The sequence below is a fragment of the Garra rufa genome, chromosome 18 (genome assembly GCF_049309525.1).
Source record: "Garra rufa chromosome 18, GarRuf1.0, whole genome shotgun sequence".
NCBI lineage: Eukaryota > Metazoa > Chordata > Actinopteri > Cypriniformes > Cyprinidae > Garra > Garra rufa.
Window position 1 is genome coordinate 31293121 of NC_133378.1, and position 19004 is coordinate 31312124.

At 36.9% G+C, this 19004-nt stretch overlaps 1 protein-coding gene across 2 annotated transcripts; it reads right to left on the reverse strand.

The window, feature by feature from the left end:
* Positions 1 to 612: 612 nt before the first annotated feature.
* tfcp2 (transcription factor CP2) lies at positions 613 to 17601 on the reverse strand. 2 transcript variants are annotated; one of them, XM_073823258.1, is made up of 17 exons: positions 17313 to 17601; positions 16824 to 17034; positions 15893 to 16044; positions 14351 to 14427; positions 14034 to 14139; positions 13794 to 13900; positions 11673 to 11825; positions 11406 to 11516; positions 10996 to 11084; positions 10778 to 10826; positions 8989 to 9030; positions 8644 to 8737; positions 8298 to 8388; positions 6927 to 7033; positions 6401 to 6543; positions 1937 to 1988; positions 613 to 1839 (listed from the first exon to the last, which is right to left on the reverse strand). In XM_073823258.1, exons 2-17 carry the CDS (start codon positions 16943 to 16945, stop codon positions 1802 to 1804), a joined length of 1533 nt encoding a protein of 510 aa, XP_073679359.1. In that variant the 5' UTR covers positions 16946 to 17034; positions 17313 to 17601; the 3' UTR covers positions 613 to 1801. The 2 variants fall into 2 exon arrangements, with proteins under 2 accessions (XP_073679359.1, XP_073679360.1); XM_073823259.1 differs by lacking the exon at positions 8989 to 9030.
* Between the last annotated feature and the right edge of the window lie 1403 nt (positions 17602 to 19004).

The window sequence follows — 19004 nt, forward strand, 5'->3', positions numbered from 1 at the left end:
TGGTCATGCTGGAAAACCAGCTGGAACAACAAGCAAAAACCAGACTGGCCAGCCTAGCCCGGCTGGGAGACCAGCTAAAACCAGCTACCATGTTAAACCAGCTAAAACAGGCAAAGCAGTGTAGGCTGAGTTTAGCTGTTTGTTTGTTTTTAGCAGATTAAACCAGCCTAAGATGGTTGGCTGGTTTTTAGCAGGTTATCTGGTTTTAGCTGGTCATAGCTGGTCAACAGGCTGGTTTTAGAGGGTTTTTGTGTACTTCCTTACCTGGTCATGCTTAGCCAATCATCTTAGACTGGTTTTAGCTGGGTTTTTTCCATGAGATTAAACCAATTTTAGATGGTTGTTTGGTTTTTAGCTGATCAGCCTGGTCTTAGCTGGTCAGCAGGCTGATTTTAGAGGGGTTTTGACCACTTACTTAGCTCGTCATGCTGGAACAACCAGCTAAAACCAGTTTGACCAGCTAGCCAGGCTGGGAGACCAGCTACTATCATCTTAAACCAGCTAAGATCAGCCAACCAGCTTAGGCTTGTTTTAGCATTTTTTTCAGCTGTGAGTTGTGAGGAACAATTGTGTGAGGGAAAAAAAAGTTAATACAACATAAAACAAAACATCTTGTTTCAAGGTAAGTCATTTTAATCATTGCAATGACATTGTAAAGGGTCACAAAAGACAATACCTCACGTCTTTACCATCTTGGTCTGGTTTGCATCTAGCACTAACCACGGCTACCATTTCTCATGCAGTGCAACGTTTCTCCCTTTACCCGACCTGAAAGATTAGTACATCAGTGGTCATGTCCAAAAGGAAACAAAAAGAAAGTAAAACATGATCTCTCTTTTATACCATAAAATAGTGCTCTGGCAAGTCTGACATTTGTAAAAACTATTCTAGTATATGCAACGAAGAAAAACGGAAGGGAGGAGAGGTGTTAAGCACAATGTTAAAAAAATAAAATATAAAGACGCACATATATAATGCCCACTGCTGCTGTTCAACTCCTGTCTGTAAAATAACGTGCATTTGCAGCAACACCTGAAAAATCATCAGGGATCAAAGCTACAGAACCTAATATCACGCCCAACAGTCACAGTCGTGTCCACAAGGCTTAAGAAATCAACAATTAACGTACGAAAACCATAAATGATTCACGCAGCAATGCGTTAGTCAAGCTGCTCGCCGTGAACCTGCCAAAGAACTGAACTTGATAATGGCAGTATAGAGCGAATTTCATTCAGTCTGTCCCTCGCAACATCAAGATCACACGTTAAACCGTTTCTGTAAAAATAAGGGGATAATATGACCATTGGTCTGCCTACTTTTTCCTCAAAGATGAGAGAACTGATGTTCATCATGAACAGAGGAAATTTCATAAGTGTCCTGGAAATTTTTTTGCAGCTAAAATACTCGGGGGTGACATCCAGGCAGACAACACCAAATAATACTGTATTTAACACCAGCCAATTCTCTCTGTTTGAGGTGGTAAGGCTGTAGCACATTATACATTTTTTTCTGGCTTAAAAACAGCAACAAAGCAAATTGATGGAAAGGCAGATAGTAAAATAGAAATTCTGTAATGTAAATGAAAAGGGGTGGGAAAAGGCAGCACACACTCCATGGATAAAACAGTAAAGGTTTCAAAATGGATCAGGTGCCTTTTTTTTCCTTTTCCCATGATCGCCTCCATTATTATTCCAAGCCAAGCGATCTTCGGTAAGGTTCAGGAAGTGTGCAGGGAAGGGGCTGTGGGTTGAATCTTAAGAAAAACATAAGGGGCCTGTTCACTCCCCCTCATCCTTTGTTTTCACTTCAAAATGATGTGATAGCCATCGTTTGTTTCGGCTGCAAATTCAATCGAAAGAGTGCAAGTTATAAAACAGAGGTTGAAATCAAGGGCATGTGGTTTAAAACTTTTAAAAAAAAAATGCCTTGCACATACCTTTCATTGTGTCCAGGACAAAACACACCTCATCTTGAAAGTTCTGAATCATCTGTAGAGATCAGAAAAAAAAGAGAATAAGAGATATTAAGTATTTGAATGGAACTAGAGTCAGATCTTTTCTTCTGTATTGTGATGCATAATCTACGACAGCATTTTAGTGCCATGTTAAAAAAATTAAAATAGTCAATTATAATAATAGTAATCATAATAGTCAAAATATTTAGAGAATAAAGTCACAATTATTAGAATTAATTCATAGCAATTATGAGATTAAAGTTATATTTTGAGAGTATATAAGCCTATTGCACATGCAAACGGCCCGAATATTGGAAGCACTTAGAGAAATTTCTGTGACATCAAATTTGAAAAACACAATCAACATTGTACAATAATGTGTTTTTCAACTCTCTTTAATGTGGTGTGACAGATCGCTATTAGCTTTAGTTTAAGAGGCATGTGAATCAATCATCTTTCCGATAACAATGAGACTTTTGTTTTATGACATTTTTTTTCATTCCTTCTGATGTTCCTTCACGTTTATATTGTGCTAAAAACATGAAATAAAGAGGAAAACACATTTATAATTTGTACTTTGTGATAAAATTGACAGAATTTGAAAGCGAAGCTGTGTTATATTAAAAGCAACAAAGCACAAAATTATTGCGAATACTGGGTGGCTGGTTAACTGCAAATAATGAATGGAAGACGTTAATTATTATTTCCAATCATTTACTGTATTATACCATAAATAAAATAGCTTGTGAATAGTCACTTACATTATATACCTCAGAAAAGACAACAATATAACTTATGTTGACGAGTTGGAGCCCACTTTAACCTGCGCCATATAGGCTATACTCTCAAAATACTATAATTAACTGCTACAACTTTATTCTCAAAACATTTTGACTTTATTCTCCAAATATTATGACTTTATTCTCCAAATATTACGACTTTATTCCCCAAATATTACGACTTTATTCACCAAATATTACGACTTTATTCACCAAATATTACGACTTTATTCACCAAATATTACGACTTCATTCTCGTAATTTTACTTTTCTATATTTTTTTGACATGACACTGAAATGCCAACACATAACAATCAATGATGGATAATCAAAATGGGGAGAAAACAAACAAAAACAAAAAAAACTAAGGATGGGGATGTGTTTCTGTCCCTAGGCTGTTGATTGGATAGTGACGTGGGTGTTGAATTCGAAAAATGAAAAATGAATGTGCGTGAAGTATCATACATGTGAAGTAAGAAGTATGGCATACATTACCAGAGAAAAACCTGTCATTTTTATGACATTTACTTTCCCAATACATGTTCCTGGTCTTATTTTGCGTGTCAAAACATGATCCATTCTGAAACCGTTTACTTTAACTCACCAGGACTTCTTATTTTTCAACCAAGACTTTTATTATTCAAACATCTGGCTCAGTTCTGGTAAATAATTTTCACTTTTCAAATCCAATCGATATTTAATTAGTTTACTCCCAAAATAAAAAAAATAAAAATGTACTCACCCATGTCATCCAGTATGTTCATATCTTGTCTTTTTTCAGTCGAAAAGAAATTAAGGTTTTTGAGGAAAACATTAGAGGAATTTTCTCCACAGAGTGGACTTCAGTGTTGACTAACGGGTTGAAGGTCCAAATTGTGGTTTCAATGCAGCTTCAAAGGGCTCTACGTGATCCCAGCTGAGGAATAAGGGTCTTATCTAGCAAAAAGATCAGTCATTGTCTAAAAACATAAAAAAACAGTACTTGCATTAGTCTTGCATTAGCTCTGCGATGCGCGATCTCACTGGAAAGGTCACGAGTGGTTCTCTCTTCATCCGTGTACTTTGGCAAAAAAAAGAAAAAAAAAAGAATGTAGGGTACAAAACGTTTAGAATTGTTTTTTTTGTTTCCTCAAATGACCAATCATTTCACTAGATAAGACTCTTATTTCTCAGCTGGGATTGTGTAGAGGCCTTTGAAGCTGCATTGAAACTACAATTTGGACCTTCAAACCATTGATCTCCATTGAAGTCCACTACATGAAGAAAAATCCTGGAATGTTTCCCTCCAAAACCTTAATTTCTTTATGACTGAAGAAAGCCAGGCACATCTTGGATGAAATGGGTGAGTAAATTGTCAAGAAATTTTTATTCTGTAAGTGAACCAATCCTTTAAAAAGTGGCATATATATATTTTTGTTGTTGTTGTTAGTTTTTTTTTTGAGAGACAGAAGTAGTTTGTATAACAGATTGTACTGTTGTTTAACAACACACGACTGTTAAACTGACGAAACATCTTTCGGAGAAAACTTCCAGTTGACATAGACACCAAAAAACAGCTTTGAAACTGTGAGTTGGCAAAACTTGTGATCTAGGACCTTCATACAGAGTCTATCCCTCACAGCCTTAGCCTTGTTTTCATCTACGTTAAATTCAGTATGCTGTCTGGCCTGACTAAGTTCTATTACTGATGGATAAAATCAAGTGCTGTCTCTTATTTTCCACAGTAGAGCTTTTGGCACAAACCTTATTGCATTTGGTTTTGCAAACTCGGGTGCACACACACAGTCCATAAGGACTCCGGTATGGTTCACAATTGGTATGAAAGCAATCTGCTCTTATTTGTGAAAATGAACTGCTATTGATGATGGATTGATGACGACCGATGCACTGCAAGCACAGCAGCAAATTCTGCAAGCTCTGCAGAAATGGCCTTTGGCGAGCGGCTTGCGTCTCTTGCAATGCATCTTCAGACCAAACAATTGAAACAAAGTGTGAAAATAGCTTTAAGCTTGCCCTCTATTAAGTAGCAATAGGGTTAACAGTGGATGGGAAAATAGAGAGGGTCACAATCATGGGATTACTATCATGCCTCTTTGTTGCGTCCTTGAATAAACTACTGCCTTCTAAGGACAGAGCCCAAAGGGACTACTTTAACACATGAGTGTGTTAGAGGATGAATTATACAGTTCAAGTAAGCAAATTTTAACTGTAAAGTGCTCTTTGCCATGCTTGTGAGGCAAAGGGAATGTTTTTATAGAGAGCACAGGTTGGTGCAAAGAAATCTAAACAAATACCCAGTGGAGATCTAAATTAGAGAACAACCTACAATTATTTCCTAAATGTCAAGCTCACTGTTTAGTCCTTTTTGAAGTTATCCTAACATGAGTAGAAGGGCAGTTTTTCTAAGCATTTCATAAATTAATTGTATTCTGAAGTTTAAACACAAGTATAAAAAAGTAAGATATTTGATTAAAATATTAAATAAAAGTTATTGGTGTTAATCTGGCACCTGGTGCTAATGTCTTTAGGATTAGGATTAGGATTCATTCACAAATTGGTCATTCTAAAACTGTGATTTCTTGAATATTGCAGCTTTATAATGACACTAATTAATTCAAGTCTCTCAAAAAGGCTGGTTGTTCATGTATGACAAAGGCACGAGACGACAGGATAATGCTGAGACTCTCAGTGTGGAATCGGTTCAGCACTGCAGCTGGAATTGCTTGCCAGTTCAGTGCTGAACAGGGTAAGGATCTGTCTTTGCGCGTTGTTGGTCACCACTGAATTCTTACACTTATGACTTATAGACGGCAACTTTGGTTTGGTTACCCATATTCTTTAAAATATCTTCTTTTATATTCAACAGAAAAACTGAACTCATACAGGTTTGAAATACCTTTAGGATGAGTAAATGACGACCGAATTTCATTATTAAGTGAACTATCCCTTTAAATACTTCATTCTCAAACATTCAAACCTTTGAAGCTTTTAACATTTTAAATCTTAAAACTTTTACTTTGGGGAATACTGGTGAAATACTGTCTACAGAACATCTATCTACAGAAATGTTGGAAATTATGCAAATGTGTAAATAAACTCGCAACAAAGCTGCATGCATGTGCAGTACAGTGCGCTTTTTACTCTAAACCACACAGTGCAAAAGATGCTTATTTATTTAAACCATACACTTTAATTTGATAATTGCACTAAGCTATTCACCTTATTCTTCAATGTAGAAGTAAGCCTATTTCACTATAGTGAAATAACGAGAATAACAACATGCAGCAAAACTGTTTGCAAACCAGTGTTCATAATATACATTAAACATACATTAAAATAATATGGTAAAACACACCAATTTGCAATATCAAGAAGCATTTTTGTACAGCTAAAAATAGCTGGACGCAGATGAGACCGGAAGCCCGACCCATAAGATTTACAAATGGCCGCTCCCTGCTCTTACGGGAAAATTAAGGTGGATATTTTAATTTCTATTTTATTTTCACAAACTATACAGCCTGGAATTGTTATATTCAATTTAATCATTAGCTTTTCATCAGCTCACTAACCTCCTGCAGTTTCCTTACGAATCCCTAGGGCTTCACGAACCCCATTTGGGAAACTGGAATAAACACTGAAGAAAAAGAAAGCCTGTGGAAGCCCTCACCTCATCACTGACTAACACATGGATACCAGTGGGTCCCTGCTTGAAGATCTGGCTAATCTGGCGTGGAGAGATGCTGAAGAGCTGAGCCAACTTTTCCGTCAGTTCCACAGCTGTTAACTCCTCCAGATAGATTGCATGATACACTAAGATGGGGTAAAGAAAACATGAGACCTTAACCAACAAACCACTGTAGAAAAAAAAGACATAACAAAATAACAGGATACAAGGGTCACAAGTCTGGCATATTTAAAAACACCTGACAACATGAAATTTGATATTTACTTGCCCCATTTATCAGACCCCATTTACTGAATCTCCCAATTATTGTGGCAAGTTCACATTATTTTAAAGAAAAAAAACACTGCTGCTTCTAAAAAGCTTTTCTATTTTACTGACATAACCAGGCCATGCAGGTAAGGAAAAAACAATTATATCATAACATCACAGCCTATCAATTCATTGCTACAAATATTTTGAGCACAAATGTAATCACGTTTCATCTTATAATACTTGATGTCAAACTTACCGAAGAAAGTGTTGCTAGACCCGTCTCCGTTCTCATGTTTCTGGTGCTGTTCTCGAACCTGTTGGGACTCCTGGCACACATAAATGGTAAGCCTTGGACGGACCACCCTATACAAAAACATACAAATACACAGTATAAATGTTTCATATATGTAAACATCAACAGTAAAGAAAAAAGCAAATCATAAAAACTGAACAGAAGGAGTCAAAAATGTGATATATCACAATTTCCACAAAATATTAGGCAGTACAACTGTTTTGCTGCAAAGGCTGCTGAAAATTCATCTTTGCTATTACAGAAATAAATTCGATTTGAAAATGAATTACAATAAGTTATTTTAAATATTTCACATGACTGTTTTTACTGCATTTTTATCTAATAAATTCAGCCTTAGTGAGCAAAAGTCGAAAGTTTACATACACCTTGCAGAATCTGCAAAATGTTAATTATTTTACCAAAATAAGAGGGATCACACAAAATTCATGTTATTTGTTATTTAGCACTGACCTAAATAAGATATTTGACATTAAATACATTTACCTATAGTCCACAAGAGAAAATAAAAGTTGAATTTATAAAAAATGTTTAGTGATAGTTGTTCATGAGTCCCTTGTTTTTCCTAAACAGTTCAACTGCCCACTGTTCTTCAGAAAAATCCTTCAGGTTCCACAAATTCTTTGGTTTTTCAGCATTTTGGCCTATTTGAACCCTTTGCAACAATGACTGTATGATTTTGAGGACAACTGAAGGACTCATATGCAACTACTACAGAAGGTTCAAACACTCACCAATGCTTCAGAAGGAAACACAATGCATTAAAGGGCAGTGAAAACTTTTTTAATTTAAAGATCAGGGTAAATTTAACTTATTTTGTCCTCTGGAAACATGCAAGTATCCTCTGTAGCTTCTGAAGGGCAGTACCAAATGAAAAAAATATGACAAAAATGTACACCCCTGGCTCTTAATGCATTATTTGTCCTGGAACATCAGTGAGAGGTTGAAGCTTCTGCATATGAGTCTCTTAGTTGTCCTCAGTGTGAAAAGAGGGATCTCAAAATCATACAGTCATTGTTGGAAAGGGTTTAAATATGCAAAAATTATGAAAAAAAATTATTTGTGGGACCTAAAGGTAAACTTTTGACCTCAACTGTATGCTAAAAATATAGTGTTATTCTTGTATTACTGAGAAAGTAAAAGTTTTGAAGTATTGAACCAGTTTTTTTATTTTGGTGTTTTGTCTTTTTTAGTTTTTTTTAATATGTATATATATATATTTTTTTTTTTTTTATTTCAGTTAATGTTTATGTTAAATAACAAAAATGTTTATGGTTTTAATATTAGTTATGTAAAATTTCCTTAACAGGTTCTTACCGTCCTTTGAGTGCATTAAATAGTCGAATACCATCAGCAGGTCCACAGATCTGGATGACATCCTCTCGGGTCAGTTTTAGCAGATCGGCCCCTGAGTGACATCAAAGGACCATTAACACACTCACACTAGGATTTTTTCATTCTAAATGTTAATATAAAAATGAGAGATATATTAATTTCTGGACACATTATGATAAGAGAATGAGATTGGAGAGCATGTGTTATCTGAATGAGAGTGATGTAAGGAATGGTGGGGCCACTGTATGGTTGCTGAGTGAGCAGAAGCCTGATGTGAGAGCTGTATGGAATGTGATGCACACTTATGTAAGCCCGATCGTCCCTTTACCCGAGAAGTTTGAGAAGAGACGGCAGAATGGTGAAAAACGGTTTCTATGGAGCCACTGCTGTGCTTCCTGTGGCGTTGCCGTTGGCAACAGATTCTGTTTGTTCGGGGGCAAAGAGAAAGGACAAAATAGGCCTTAGCACACTGACCATAAACTTATCATAATTAGTCTGTTTTTCCATTGAACAGTCCCTGTACTGAAGTCAGACACTCCCCCTTTTACACTGTCCAGCCTGAGTTCAACCGAGTTCATTAACAGATTCAAGAACACCTTTGCACACCAACCAAGAGTTACCTTTAGCAAATAAACATTTCAACATATTCAAATTAGCAAATAAATTCATGTACCTGATTGCTTTCACTGTCTCTTGTAAGTAGATGGGACGACAACTGTAAGGCAGAACGTCTCTCAGTTTTAAAAAAATCTCAGATTTGTCTCGAGTGATATTATTTTGTTATGAGGAAGCATGTGGTGACTAATGGGGCTTATACGTTACAAACGGGAAAAAAAACAATAGGCTAAAACCTCACATAGCAGTCTTTAATTGAATGCAAGGTTTGGAGTCATTTTAAAAGTTGATCAGTCTATCAACATACAATCATTAAAAAGGAGGAAATCAAAACAGATTTATTACAGAAAAAGGTGCCAAACATCTAATTTGGTTCCTTTATCTATATACTACGATTCAAAAGTTTGTGATCAGTGAATTTTTGTAATTTTTTTTAAAAGTCTCTTAAGCCAGGCTTCATTCATCAAGGCTTCATTTATTTGTTTAAAATGCAGTAAAAACAAATTATATTTTACAATATTTGTATTTCAAATAACTGTTTTCTATTTTATTATATTTCAAAATGTAATTTAATTCTGATAAGGCAAAGATGCATTTTCAGGATTTTCAATTACTCCAGTCTTTAATGCCACTGATATACATTTTTTGAAGAACAGAAATGCATTTGTATCAAATAAAAATCCTTTGTAACATTAGAAATGTCCATACAATCACTTTTGATCAATTTAGGGCATCCTTGCTGAATAAATGTATTGATTTCCTTCAGGGGAAAAAAACCCACCTAACAGCCCAAACCTTTGAATAATAGTGTATATGTTATTTTTAACAAATTGTATAAGGGCTGGGCAGTATGATATATATGCATATATAGTGTGCAACAGTAGAAATATGTCAACAAGTAGATAATGTTATGTGATAGTATTTCTGTGGTACATTTTAAAAATTGCTGATATTGTAAAAAAAAAAAAAAAAAATTACATTAAAAAATTTGCATTATAAATCATTTAATCCACTTGATTAATTGTACACTTATATATAATAATTATATTTTAATACATAAATATTTAAATTAAAATTATAATTTAAATTAAAACAAATTTTGGTTTGAATTTCCAGCAGAAATAACTAGTATTTAGGTCATACTGCCCACCCCCATCCACTATGCTATATTATAAACTATTAGTTGTAACAAAAAAAATGCTACAATGGGCAACATACACACTGAAATGTGCTAATGAACATGCAAAAGCAACAAAAGCCTTTTACAGCTATTTTTATAATAGCAGCTGCACTGATATGAATGGGAACAAAGGGACTTTGATGCAGTACTGTAGTTCTCCTGACAATATTAATGTGCATGGAGCATGCCACACACACACACACACACACACACACACACACACACACACACACACACACACACACACACACACACACACACACACACACACACACACACACACACACACACACACACACACACACACACACACACACACACACACACACACACACACACACACACACACACACACACACACACACACAAGTAGATAGTAAGATCAGTTATGAACTAAATCCCACACAAATGCAAATGGAACAAAGATAAATTTGCTTTTACAAATGTAGAAAGCATTAATGTTGTAGAAGAAACACACAAGAGAACACTGGAATGAATCTATTAAAAAAAGTCTCAGTTTAAGTGTGAAGTAGTTTGCCTTTCATATCTCAAATGCATATATATGAACAGTGATGCTGATCCTAGAATGTCACTAGAGACGTTTAATGGATGTTATTGAGAGCAGTGGATCTCAAATAAGAGAGAAAATAAACACAGACACACTCACATCTGCTAACAGTGCCACAGGTTCCGGCTGGTGATTGGGTGAACCATTTCTGCAAGACAAAACCATAAGCCATTAGATGACAACAAATGCGATTCCAAAGAAGACTAATGTTTGCATAGACTTTAGTTGAAATAAAATGAATTGCTCCATTTGCTATTCAATATTCTATTTAGCTTCAGCATTATAAAGCTCAGACAGTGTTGATGAATGTTTCCTACCCTTCATTCACAGGAAAGCTGTTGTGAGTGCTGTTGAAACCTGGTGATGGCGAATTGTTGAGGTATGTAGCCTCAGGCCATGGAGAGCACTGGATAAAAACAAAACACCATATATCATCACATTTTAAAATCAAGTGAAAAAAAACTTATAAATATTATAGTATTTCATAGTATTTTTAGAGACAAATTCAGTAATTCATGTAAATATTCTTATCAAACCCATGCTTTTCAGATAATGGAAAGAACTGAATCAACACATCACACACCAACTATTATCATATATCAAATAGAGAGTTAAATGAATCAATAATCAATATATACACTAATCTCTAATATTAGAAAACAATTTCAATGATTAATTTTAAACTATTAATGTCAAACCCATGCTTTCCATGGAAGTAGATACAGACCTCAGTGAGAATGGTGGTTTCATATGAAGGCTGGTATTTCTCCTTTTCCTGCGGTGCTCGTTTCTCCATTTTTTCTCTGTCTGTTTTCTGCTTTCTGTCCGCACCTTTAGGCTAAACACAAAACAAACCTTGTATTAGCATCTAATACAGAGATCTGGTTCCAGCAGCAAGACTGCAGAAAAATCATGCTGCACTAATGAAACAGTACTTCCATTGAAACTTGCATTGTCACATTGAAAATGTTTATCAATAGTGGCCTCAGCCCACCTTAAAAACTTTGATTTGGCAGCTGGCGGAGTGCAGATGCTCTGTGTACTCCCCGGCCTCGTTCTCCTTGAAAGTGTCAATTTGAACACGGAACGGTACTCCCTTCTCTCCTCCATGCTTACGCATAGTGAACTCTGTGCTTATACAATGCACCTAAACAAAAAGCACAGTAACAGTGAATGATATTTAAAAACATAGAAAACTGCCTTTGTAAGTGGAATCCAGTGTTGATTCAGACCCCACAGGCTTTGAATGTATGGACAAACAGAGTTTAAACATTCTTCAAAAAAATAGTCCTTTAAATATCCTTGTAAGACAACCAAAAATCCATCCTAATGAGGAGGTCAAAGAAAAGCTGTCAGTAAATGTGTTTCCATTACAGATGTGTGTGAAACTTTTGCGAAATGATTGCGTTTACATTAACTGATGTTATAAAACTAAAGCTTAATTTTTTCCTCTTGCGACAAGTCAAGTCGATGGATGTTGTTAGGTGTATGTATATCACAGCCACTGCATGACCCATAAATTTTAATCATATGAGACACAGGCATCTATCTTTACAGCAGCAGAAACAAGCCGTGGCACGCCTGGTATAAACTCAAGCATTGACTAGAGTGGACGTGATCAGCTCAGCACACTTGTGCAATGTAAAAAGGGGTTTTCCAGGCTTTAATGGCAAAGAAAGCCCCTTATTCAAGCATTGTGTAGTCAATGCTTGTCTGAGCGGCCACATATGAAGTGTTTTTCTGAGGTTATAGTACATTAAATAATCATGTGACTTTTCTGTATGCAAGGTGACCTGTAAATGCGAAAAGCTGTTTCCATTGCAGTGTCTGTAAAACCAACTCATGCGAGTGTAAAAACCTTTTTCCGATATATGGGAGTTTTTTGCGCGTTTCCATTAGGCAAGTGGTCTCAAACTCAGTTCCTAGAGGGCCACAGCTCTACACATTTTCACCCCAACTCTAATCAAACACACCTGATCAAGCTAATCAAGGTCTTCAGGATTACTAGAAACTCCAAGCTGGTGTGAGTTGGAGCTGGTTGGAGCTAAACTCTGCAGAGCTGCAGCCTTCCAGGAATTGAGTTTGGGACCTCTGCTAGGCTTATTTTCCATTTCTATTTGTGCAATTTGCAGGGTAATGGAAACGCAGCTATTGACAAAGTACATAGAGTGTGTATCAATGGATAAATTAAGGAGAAGTTCACTTCCAGAATAAAAAGTTCCTGATAATTTTCTCACCCCATGTGATCCAAGATGTTCATTTCTTTCTGTCTTCAGTCACAAAGACTGTTTTTTTTTTTTTTTTTGTGGAAAACATTGCAGTATTTTTCTTCATAAAGTGGACTTCAATGGTGGCCAACGGGTTGAAGGTCCAAACTGCAGTTTCAATACAGCTTCAAAGGGCTCTACACAATACCAGCCAAAGAATAAAGGTCTTACCTAGCGAAATGATGTGTCATTTTCTAAATAAAAAAAAAAAAAAGTGTAGTGTAGTAAAAGTGTATGTACTTTTTAACCACAAATGCTTGTTATGCATTCGCATTACAAAGCTAATGCATTTTGACGAATTACGTGATCACACACGGTTCATTCTTCATCTGAGAAGGGCAAAGTCTCATGAAAAATCTCATGTTCACCTTCAAAATCGTCCAACATCAATGTTTTACCCTAAAGGACATTTGACTTTCTTTGCACGCTCGCTTTGTAAACACTGGGTGACACATCACATATGTTCGGCTGGTGCAAGATAAGCATTTGTGGTTAAAAAGAATATAAATTTTTATTGTTTTAAAAAAATGGTCGATCGTTTTGCTAGATAAGACCCTTACTCTTTAACTGGATGTAGAACCCTTTAAAACTGCACTAAAACTAAAATTTGGACCTTCAACCCATTGACCACCACTGAAGTCCACTATATGGAGAAAAATCCAGAAATGTTTTCCTCTAAAACCTTAATTTCTTTGTGACAGAAAGACACAAACATCTTGGATCACATGGGGGTGAGATAATTATCAGGAAATTTTTATTCTGGAAGTGAACTTGTTGGGTTTTTAAAGGCTCCACTGATAGTGAATGGGAAAGTTGCTCTTGACATCAACAAAAGCAGTCTACGATACCTGAATAAACACAGAGGTCCTTTTTGAGGGGTCCCAGAGGAACTCCACAGTGTTGAGCTGTGTAGGGTTTGCCCTGGGATCAACCACCCCTACTGACATCGGGATATCTGAGGATTTCAGTGCAAGCATGTTATTAATGTCTAATACATTCCTGCATTTCCACAACACTGACATTTTATGTTATATTTAAGTGTCAGTTATAAACAATCATTTTTATGTTAGCAATGGTACAGTATTTACCTAAATCAAGAATTCTATCTCCTGGCCTGTTCCAGCGCCAACCCTCCAGCTGCTGGTGTTCGGTGTACTGAAGGCGTCGATCGTGAAACACAACGCGGATGATGCTCTGCAGGGAGTAACCACAAGAAAAACAGCAGTAGATATAAACCACAGATAGTCCGAAACAGCACATATAATTCAGCAAGTTCTCTTCAGAGATCCGGACACTTAAAGGATCCTCAACAGCTAAAGTGATTCAGCCTTGGTGCAAGCATAATCCTGTATGTGGGAAGCATGAATTATGGAGAATGAGAAAAAAAGAGCCAGCGAATTCTCACCTTCACCATTTTCCCATTGATCTCAGGAAGCTCTCCCATTTTCCGATTGTCCAGCATTCGAATCTCATAAGACTGTCCTGCAGCAGATGAGGGAACAAATTCTTAGCAATACTAGGACAAACATTTTTACATCTGTTTGTTGTTATTATGCTGCTTATTATGCTTCCCTCTGTAAAAGAACGTAGAACGGAATGGAATAGTTTACGGAAACATTCCATTATAATGGAAGGTTGAAAGCTCTTACCTATCATGCATCAATTGGAATGTATAAAATCAAAAAAAGAATTTGATTGTAAACAGTCTTTCCATATAATGAAATGAAAGTGAATTTGAGCAGGAACTGCAAAATATCTCTCTCTCTCTCTCTCTATATATATATAAATCAGGGACAGATTGATCTTCTGCAAAAAGTATGGCGAACGGACTTCTGAGGACTGGGGCAAAGTCATATTCTCCGATGAAGCCTCTTTCCGATTGTTTGGGGCATCTGGAAAAAGGCTTGTCCGGAGAAGAAAAGGTGAGCGCACCCATCAATCCTGTGTCATGCCAACAGTAAAGCATCCTGAGACCATTCATGTGTGGGGTTGCTTCTCATCCAAGGGAGTGGGCTCACTCACAATTTTGCCCAAAAACACAGCCATGAATAAAGAATGGTACCAAAACACCCTCCAACAGCAACTTCTTCAACAATCCAGCAACAGTTTGGTGAAGAACAATGCATTTTCCAGCACGATGGAGCACCGTGCCATAAGGCAAAAGTGATAACTAAGTGGCTCGGGGACCAAAACGTTGAAATTTTGGGTCCATGGCCTGGAAACTCCCCAGATCTTGATCTCATTGAGAACTTGTGGTCAATCCTCAAGAGGCGGGTGGACAAATAAAAACCCACTAATTCTGACACTCCAAGAAGTGATTATGAAAGAATGGGTTGCTATCAGTCAGGATTTGGCCCAGAAGTTGATTGAGAGCATGCCCAGTCGAATTGCAGAGGTCCTGAAAAAGAAGGGCCAACACTGCAAATACTGACTCTTTGCATAAATGTCATGTAATTGTCGATAAAAGCCTTTGAAACGTATGAAGTGCTTGTAATTATATTTCAGTACATCACAGAAACAACTGAAACAAAGATCTAAAAGCAGTTGAGCAGCAAACTTTGTGAAAACTAATATTTGTGACATTCTCAAAACTTTTGGCCACAACTGTAGTGTATTCTCCAAGTCTTCTGATGCACAAACTCTTTAAACCTAATTAGTTTGTTTTATCAAACTACAAACACTACACTGTCAAAATTATTTTTAAAGTTGTAAATAAAACAAAGCTTGCAGGTGCACATTTTACAAGAAAATACAATTTCAGCTTGTCTATTTCAAAACTTCACATTTAATTCAGTGTATAACTTACAGTTTCTTTGTAATTGTTTATTAAATGTATTAGCAATTTCTGAGTGAAATGTGTTTCCATACCATTTTTCTTTTCAGTGTGACATTTAATGTAAAACTAAGGAATGTTCAGATGTTCTTCAGCCAGTGTTGCTGAACAGACCTTGATTGAGGTAGGTGAGCGTCTCATCATGTAGTTTAACAGCAGGAGAGGTGGCAGCACACAGTACGTACTGGAAGGGAAGGATCTTATTGTCACTTTCCGGAGGTAAATTCGACTCCTCCTGCTTAAAGATTGGGAGAGCTAGCACATCACTGCAAAACAATAAGAGAAAGGGAGAAGTTTCAATTTTTACAATTTTTGGATCTGTTTTTTCTTTAGATTACAATAACATTTCAGACAAGCACAAAAGGCTCATTTCCAAAGCTACAGAAACATCTGGGAGCAAATCACCACAGATGGCAAAGCAGGACTGGAACATGTGGTTTATAACAGACAACTATTTTGTTACCTGGAGACCAACTAATGAGGCTAGAGAGAGAGCGACTTTATCTGCCTATCAACATGGGAATGCATTTTACTTTAAGTTTGAACCATTTAAAATGAAAGATTTTTGTTTAATTAACTAGTAGAACAAAATATTAGATGCAGACTGCATTTATGTCACACAGAAATCCAATTTGACTGTAAATTAAAACATAAAAAAAAACACTTGAAACCCCAATTTAATATAACACTTCACACATGATAACATCAGCACAAACAGGTTAAACGGTTCACTTTCTGCACAACAGTTATGTAAGGGAATACAAGATACAGAGTGTGCTTCTCTGGAAGGTCAGACACAAACCATGCCAAAACACATTCATCATGATATTTTAAACACCCAGCAGAAGTAGTTGGCTTAGACATGGCAAGCATGTAAAACAGATTAAACAACACTTCTCAATAAGGTAAAAACGCAAATCAGCTGAACATACAGTACATTTATTAAGCCCAGGGGTCTCAGAACACAACAAAAATGATTTGAGATGACATGAACATTCCTAAACAAAAAAAAAAAAAAAGGAAATAAGTTCATGGCCAAACTCACCTCATGCTGTAAGCACCAGCTCCAAGCTCTTGCCCGATCCCTGACAGACTGGCATCAAAGTCCTGGACCAGACCAGACTCGATCACCTCATCGGCCAGAGGTAGTTTCAGAGCCCAAGCCATGACTTTAGACGTCTAATTCAAGTGAACTTAGGAGCAAAATGAGTCCTGACAGTCTCCCTTTGGGTTTAGGGATGATCACAGACACTTGTCTTAAGAAAGAGAGGAAAATATAGATTAGATGGATTGTGTATTTATTATTATGGTATACAATATTCCTTCTAAACTAGAAAACACATTTTTTCACTTTAACAAACATACTAGATCAAATAAGATGTTAAAGAAAGAAAATTGCTTTAAATACAGACATGCACATGCCAAACACATTTATTACATTACATAAGTCAAACGGGCGCAAAAACTTAACAGATATCGTTTCAAAACAAAGCGTTTGTTTGATCACAAATAGCATAATAAGAGTGTAAATTACCTCTGACAGCAGTCAGATAAAGAATGCGGTAAAGCTCATCGTTTCACGCCATTTTTCCACCCATCGTCCTTCTTTTGGCAAGACAACTTCGTTTTGCTCGAAAGATGATTAATTTCTTTCGCCGGTCGCTGTAAAAAGTGACGACGCTGCGAAAAATTCGAGGACAATTTATAGGATGCAGATAGGATGGATTTTGATTGAATAAATGTCTTGGGTATAATATTACATGTTTGTTTATCTGTTCTACTCTGTACAAATTGCCGTAATATCCGCAGTAGTCTTCCTCACTAACGGCTGGAACAGTGAACAGCTCAGGCGTACTAGCGGCCCCAATCGACATGGAGGCTAGAGAAGGGATACGGCTCTGGCTACTGGGCATGCGCACATCAATCTAACGTTGTGTTTGGGTTAAGTTTAGGGTTGGGGTAGGTGTAGACGTTAATAAAACACAATCTAATAGGTAGAAACATACAGCCAGAAACGAAACACGGGTTCCAAAATGATTTTGACGCATTGTGAGCCATAACAAGTGGCATTTATTATTGAAAAACGTGACCCTGGACCACAAAACCGGTCATAAGGGTCATTTTGTTATTGAGATGTATCATCTGAAAGCTGCTTGGTTGGTGTTTATGATAGGACAATATTTGGCCGAGAACTGTAACAGAACTAAATTATTCATACCCTTCTCAATAATCAATAGAAAAGTTGGCTATTACAGCAATCAAACGCTTCCTATAATTGCTGACCAGCTTTTTGCATGTCTCCACTGGTATTTTTGCCTATTCATCTTTAGCGATGAGCTACAACTCTTTCAGGTTGGAGGGTCTCATCTTTAGCTCCCTCCACAGATTCTCAATTGGATTTAAGTCAGGACTCTGGCTGGGCCACTGCAAAACATTAATGTTTTTGTCTGCTAACATTTCTTCACCACTTTTTCTGTGTGTTTTGGGTCGTTGTCATGCTGAAATGTCCACTGGTGCCCCAGACCAAGTTTCTCTGCAGGCTGCCTGATGTTGTTGTTGAGAATTTTGATGCATTGCTCCTTTTTCATGGTGCCGTTTACTGTGATTAGGTTCCCTGATCCACCGGCTGAAAAACACCCCCAAAACATTAGGTTCCCACCACCATGTTTGACAGTGGGGGTGGTGTTCTTAGGGTTGAAGGCTTCTCCTTTTTTACACCAAATGAAGGCTACATCATTGTGGCCAAACAATGCAATTTGTTTTATCTGACCATCAAACAGAAGACCAGAAATCTTCTTTTTTGTCCCCTGCTGAAAAAAAACAGCATATGCCGGTTAGGTATGTTTTGGTGCTGGGATGCTGGTTTTAGCAGGTTTGTGCCGGCCTAAACCAGCTAAAACCAGCATCCCAGCATCAAAACATACCTAACCAGCATATGCTGTTTTTTTTCAGCAGGGTCCAGATGAGCATTTGCACCACCTACCTGAGTCTCAAAACCCGCAACCTTTGGGTTACAGGTCGGACTCTTTAACCAGCCTAAGATCAGTGGCGTACCGCACTTCTTAGAGGCCCCCCGCAAAAAACGAGATGGGGCCCCTCCCACCAGCAGTGATGTCATGCATTACAATTTATTGTGAACCCGTCAAATTTAAAAAATCCGTCTCTCCCATTTAATCAATGTGGTGAATTATCGTTGCATTGATGCATTTGACATTATTATTAATAG